Here is a 7,013-nt window from a genome sequence, read left to right on the forward strand (position 1 = left end):
ATCCCTGGCTGGGACAGAGAGCAGATGGAGGAGCTGTGGTTTTTATTTTTATTATTATTATTATTTAGCCTTTTTAACATATTGTTGAACTGTAAAGAGTTTTTGATGTTTTTGAACACACACTCATTACGATAGTTTTTTAGCTTTCCTACTTTAGCCCATGGTCCACAGGTCGACACTCTGACACACAAAGATTAACCAGAGAGGCGTGTAAAGCCTGGTGGTCCACCAGCCTTATAATGACCTGTGGGAACCCCTGACAGTAAGACTTGAAGGTTTTACATGAAACTGATGACTTCTGAAACAATGTCCTCTGGACAGATGATCACAAGCCCAGAGTACAGAAGTTTACTCATATTGTGCAGCAGAACCATGTTTGAAAAAACAAAGAGCTTTTCAGCATAAATGCCTCATCATACCCAAGCAGGGTGGTGCAGATATGATGGTTTGGGATTGTCTTGCAGCCACAGAGCCTGGCACATTTGTGCACCAAAGTAAAAACATCTACAAGTCTCAATAAACTGAGACAACGTAACAAAAGTTTTAACAAAATATTTCCACAACCAGATAAAGTTTCACAGAAAATGTCTGAGTTACTGTTGTTAACAATGGTTGTATAAACTGATGAATCTTTTTTACTTTTTTAAATAAAAACTGATTTTCAGTCTTGGCTTTTTTTTTAACAAATAATGTTTAATAACTGATAAATAAAGTTGTTAAACAAGAAGAAATGTGTTGGTTGGTTGTGTCCACACTAGAACTTGGTAAAGACTTTAGATTGCTTGTATCAGAGGTTCTCAAACTGGGGTCTGCGAGCCATGTCTTGGGGGTCCTCAAAAAATTCCAATAAACTGTTAAGTTGGTTTTTATTTTGAAAAATGCATATGGGGAATAATGCACTAGTAAAAAAAGCATACTAAACCAAACAAAAAATAATATTACCATGGCATTTAGGGGTTAGAATAACAGAAAATTATTTTCCACTAACAGCATGGGGTTTATGAGGGGGTCCCTGGAAATTTTTCACCCTTGTAAGGGGTCCGCAGACCCAAAAAGGTTTGAGAACACTTGGTTTATATTGTGAGCCAACATGTAAAAAGCATACAGAGAAAATAAAGCCTTGTTTTTCCAGTGACTGAAGAGCAGCAGTTCAATCAGGAAAAGCAGAGGTTAGTTGTGAACTCTCTTGTGTTGAACTTGTAACGACAATCATTTCTGCAAAGATCACTGAATGGATCCTTCATTTAGGATGTGTACAACAACTGGAAGAAACAGCAAAGCTACTCAAAGCCTTTATAAACTGAACTGATGAGCTTGAACATTACAGTCTTTGCTATAATAAATGAAGCTGATGATTCCTCCTGAGCTGCAGTGAACCAATGCAGTGATTTACTCACACAACCCCCATGGAGTCCAAACAGAAGGGAACAGTTCCACTCTCCACCCTATAATCTGACACAACCACAAGACTGACGAGCTAAAATTGGGTTGTGAGTGTTATTTTTGCTCTCATCTTTGTGTATTTGCCAATCCTGGTTTTTCTGCTTTGCTGGGAAGTTTGCAGTGAAACTCTGGCCTTATGTGCCCTCTGTGCTCCCAAAGCTCAATGTGCAAACACTGCAACAGAAATCCTTCAGAGGAAGTAGTCATTAATCAGAGGTTATGAAGAGGTGAAGTGTCCCAGGTTAACTCCAGGTATACAGCAGGTTACAGCCAAGAACATGTGCTTTACTCAGTCAGAAACATGGTATACAAATAAAGACAGATTTGTTTAAAGCTGTGTTCAACTGTGTGCACACAGGGTTCCTACAGTTTAAAGAAGGTTAAATTTAAGACTTTTTAATGCCAACTGAAATTAAATTTAAGACCAATTTCATAATAAACACAAATGACAAAAAGATAAAACTGTGGCAGCAAGTCATGAATCAAAGTATTTTTGGTTGAAGTATTCAAATATTTTGCTTATAGACCAATTGTTTTATCCATATCTAACAGCTTTTTCATCAAATATAGCAGAAACATTCTCAGCAGTCAGTTTAATGACCCAAAATTTGTAGTTTTAGGACCCACAGTGGGGTCTTAACCCCAATTTGCTGTAGATGAAACTTTAAAGTGCTGTGACATCAAAATATGTAAGAAAAGTGAATGCTTTTTTGAAAAGACAACATTATTAACATATTATAAAACAAACGTCACATTGCTCAGATGGACAGCTGTTGAGATATTTGCATCTACAGGTGCTGGTCATAAAATTAGAATATCATGAAAAAGTAGATTTATTTCAGTAATTCCATTTAAAAAGTGAAACTTGTATATTATATTCATACATTACATACAAACTCATATATTTCAAATGTTTATTTCATTTAATTTTGATGATTACAAATGACAACAAATGAAAATCTCAAATTCAGCATATCAGAAAATTAGAATATTACTGAAGACCAATAAAAACAAAGGATTTATAGAAATGTTGGCCAACTGAAAAGTATGAACATGAAAAGTATGAGCATGTACAGCACTCAGTATTTAGTTGGGGCTCCTTTGGCCTGTATTACTGCAGCAATGCGGCGTGGCATGGAGTCGATCAGTCTGTGGCACTGCTCAGGTGTTATGATAGCCCAGGTTGCTCTAATAGTGGCTTTTAGCTCTTCTGAATTGTTGGGTCTGGTGTATTGCATCTTCTTCTTCACAATACCCCATAGATTTTCTATGGGGTTAAGGTCAGGAGAGTTTGCTGGCCAATTAAGAACAGGGATACCATGGTCCTTCAACCAGGTACTGGTAGCTTTGGCACTGTGTGCAGGTGCCAAGTCCTGTTGGAAAATGAAATCTGCATCTCCAAAAAGTTGGTCAGCAGCAGGAAGCATGAAGTGCTCTAAAACTTCCTGGTATGTGGCTGCGTTGACCCTGGACCTCAGAAAACACAATGGACCAACACCAGCAGATGACATGGCACCCCAAACCATCACTGACTGTGGAAACTTTACACTGGACTTCAAGCAACGTGGATGAAGTGCCTCTCTTCTTTTCCTCCAGACTCTGGGACCTTGATTTCCAAAGGAAATGCAAAATTTACTTTCATCAGAGAACATGACTTTGGACCACTCACCAGCAGTCCAGTCCTGTTTCTCTGTAGCCCAGGCAAGACGCTTCTGACGCTGTCTGTGGTTCAAGAGTGGCTTGACACAAGGAATGCGACAGCAGAAACCCATGTCTTTCATACGTCTGTGTGTGGTGGTTCTTGAAGCACTCACTCCAGCTGCAGTCCACTCTTTGTGAATCTCCCCCACATTTTTGAATGGGTTTTGTTTCACAATCCTCTCCAGGGTGCGGTTATCTCTCTTGCTTGTACATTTTTTTCGACCACATCTTTTCCTTCCCTTCGCCTCTCTATTAATGTGCTTGGACACAGAGCTCTGTGAACAGCCAGCCTCTTTAGCGATGACCTTTTGTGTCTTGCCCTCCTTGTGCAAGGTGTCGATGGTCGTCTTTTGGACAACTGTCAAGTCAGCAGTCTTCCCCATGATTGTGTAGCCTATAGAACTAGACTGAAAGACCATTTAAAGGCCTTTGCAGGTGGTTTGAGTTAATTAGCTGATTAGAGTGTGGTACCAGGTGCCATCCATTTTGAACCTTTTCACAAGATTCTAATTTTCTGATATGCTGAATTTGAGATTTTCATTTGTTGTCATTTGAAATCATCAACATTAAACGAAATAAACATTTGAAATATATGAGTTTGTATGTAATGTATGAATATAATATACAAGTTTCACTTTTTAAATGGAATTACTGAAATAAATCTACTTTTTCATGATATTCTAATTTTATGACCAGCACCTGTAAGTAACAGGAAATGATGTCAAAGTGGAATGTCTGCATGTAAATATAAAAAAATAAATAAATGTTAACAATTATTTTAATATTTGAGATGAATTACAATCATCCTACTTACAATATGTTAACATTTAAGACTTCTGAAAGATTGATTTAAGACATTTTAAGGCTAATTAAAGCCTTATTTTTGGATTGATGAATTCAGTGACTTAAGATTTTTAAGGATCTGCAGGAACCCTGTGCATAAGCTTCGTGCTTTTATAAAATGTAATTTTAAATAAATAAACGTGATGTTTTCATAAAACCAAACTGAGCAGACAGAGGGAGACGAGGAACAGATCCACATGTTGTTCTCAGGGCCAGCTAACAGCTGCAGGGCCACATCAGGAGGTGGTAAAAACCATTCATACAGTGTCCGCCCTGCAGGAACCTCTGCTCCAGTCACCACATGTGCAGTGAGAGGATAAAACCAGCTCTGTGCTCATCACTGGACACCAGGAGGAGGTGGGAAATAATGAACCTCCTCCTGAGGTCACAGTTCTGACGTAAACAGCTACTGTTGGATGGATTCACACTCAGGGTCTGTAAACACATAATAAAACTAGATGAGAAGCTAGATGGCCTTTTGTTTGGAGTCAGCTGATTATTTCCCTCCATGATGTGAACAAGTCTCTCTGGCTGGTTCCTCTGCTGTCAGCTTGTTTTGGATGAAAACACAGTCAAGTGTGTAGACTAGGGATGCACCGATATGACATTTCAGCCAATATCAATATCCAATATAATTATTGATGTTATGGCTGATAACCAATATTTACAGATATTTCACAAACACACAAATTATATTATACCTATATGCACAAACACATAAATTATATTATACATATATACACAAACACACAAATTATATTATACATATATGCACAAACACACAAATTATATTATACATATATACACAAACACACAAATTATATTATACATATATGCACAAACACACAAATTATATTATACATATGTGCACAAACACACAAATTATATTATACATATGTGCACAAACACACAAATTATATTATACATATATGCACAAACACACTTGTGTCTTTTCTTGATAAAACAAGCAGACCTCTGACACGGCTCTACTTCAGTTATTCCTGCTGCAGCATCAGTATCACAACATGACCAAACAGATGCTGCTCAACCAACCAGCTCTCCTCCCAAAACACAAACACAAAGATAAAAAGTGGGGAATCAATATCACACATTAATATCGGCCCAGTTTTACGTATCGGACCGTAGAGCTGTGCGGTATGACCCAAATTTTATATCACGGTATTTTCAACAATTACACCAGTTTCACAGTATTTGATGGTATTGTGTTTCCTCACAGCTCAGCTGATAATAAAATGTACAAACTTTGTTTACTGACTTTTTTCTGTTACTGTACCTCTGTCTGACTGTTTCCCTCCTCTAAACGTCTGTTCTTCTTTGCCTGGCTGTAGACAGTAATCATGCATTTAGGTCCGATCATGAAGTGTTGAGAAGAGATCATTACCTGGTCTATCGTTACGTGTTAATAAAACTTAAAAGGACGACTCACCTTACACACCAGTCAACTCCACTACACTACAAAACTACTTCCCCCCAGGCTTTTCACAATAGAAGCACACTAGAGTCTCCGTGCAGTAACGTCTCCATTATAACGTAGTGCATTAAATCTAACCGTACACGTCACTGAAGAGGTGTTTACTATTCAGTGATGGTGAAAACGGGATGTTTTTTACGTCAGACCATATAAGCAGCTGAAACACACCACCTGCCACCAGTTGTTCCAACAATAACGTTAGCATGCTAATGTGCTTAGCGGTGCTGCGAGGAAACGTGTCCCCAGGGAAACAGTTCACTGTCAGCTGTGATGAAACATTCCACATGTGTTCAGGCTATTTACACCGGTATTCAGAAAAGTCTTATCATAACAAAAATAAAAACCGCTTTTCTGTACAAAACGGTATACCACCCAGCACTATCAGACCGATACAGATATTCTAAAAAATGATCAATATTGGCCGATACAGATATTAATACTGATATATCATGCATCCCTAGTGTAGACCCAACTGAAACACTTCAAACTGTCAGTTATGGAAACAGTTGCATCAAACATCTGACACTAAACGAGAACCTGAAGAAATATGTTCATTTCTGCAGAAACACATGTTGCACAGCACCTAATGCCACAGCTGGAAACTAATATCACCTGAAGGTGAAAAGGGCTGAAGTTACAGTTTATAGATAAGGTTTGTACAAACACCTCACACATCATCAGACCTGCAGAGAATGACTCGAATACATCATTTCAGCTCAACATCTGTACAAACATTCAAGATTTTTATAATAAATATGTAAAATAAATGAAAAATTGAAGTGTGTGAGTCTCTCTGTAACAGACACATGTTGTGTAAGCAACATGTGTCTGTTACAGAGGAGACTCACACACTTGTCACCCTGTAGAATTAGCTTTGTTGTGTTATACAGCCTGTTTTGTCATGTGTAACAGTCAAATATTGTTGGAATCAGAACTGGAGCTTTTAAAACCTCCTAATGGGATGTGTTCTGTGTGAGGGTAACTGCTGCACCTCACAGATGGACACTGACACACAACGCAGCAGGATGTGCATGTGTGTAACTGAGCTGCAGGTAAACCTGGGATAACTTGGTCTAAAATGATTCTTACATCATCAGTGTTAATGTCAGGAACAGGTGTGCTTTAAAGCTGCACTGCTGGATCCTCCTGGTCCTGCAGGTGAACAGTGAGCAGTTCCTGTGAGCCAACATGAACACTGAGGTCCTATGTGATGCTCTGACGCCACCCAGTGGAAGAAACACACTTACACAACCAGCAATGATACAATAGAATAGAATATGAATCCTTACCGTATTTGTCTCTCAGCCCAACTGTGCATCGAAAAACTCCACCGAAGGCAACATCTTCTCCAAAGATGACTGCAGATAAGATAAGATTAGTTTATAAGATAAGATAAGATAAGATAAGATTGTCATTGTTGTACTGAAAACAACACTGCAGTCCACAGACAATACGTAAACAAGAAAATAATTTGCAGCTGACCTTGTGCAAATATTTATTTAAAAAAATTCATTCATTTCATTTAAAAACAAAA

At 38.2% G+C, this 7,013-nt stretch overlaps 1 protein-coding gene across 1 annotated transcript in view; it reads right to left on the bottom strand.

The window, feature by feature from the left end:
* Positions 1-7,013, bottom strand: part of bckdhb (branched chain keto acid dehydrogenase E1 subunit beta) — a gene marked incomplete in the record, with an annotated part of 56,644 nt that overhangs the window by 45,283 nt on the left and 4,348 nt on the right. Inside the window, 1 exon segment of the mRNA XM_014029669.1 lies at positions 6,769-6,837. Within this exon segment, the coding sequence (XP_013885123.1) occupies positions 6,769-6,837 (69 nt within the window).

The sequence above is a fragment of the Austrofundulus limnaeus genome, unplaced genomic scaffold (assembly GCF_001266775.1).
Source record: "Austrofundulus limnaeus strain Quisiro unplaced genomic scaffold, Austrofundulus_limnaeus-1.0 Scaffold938, whole genome shotgun sequence".
NCBI classification, from domain to species: Eukaryota; Metazoa; Chordata; class Actinopteri; order Cyprinodontiformes; family Rivulidae; genus Austrofundulus; species Austrofundulus limnaeus.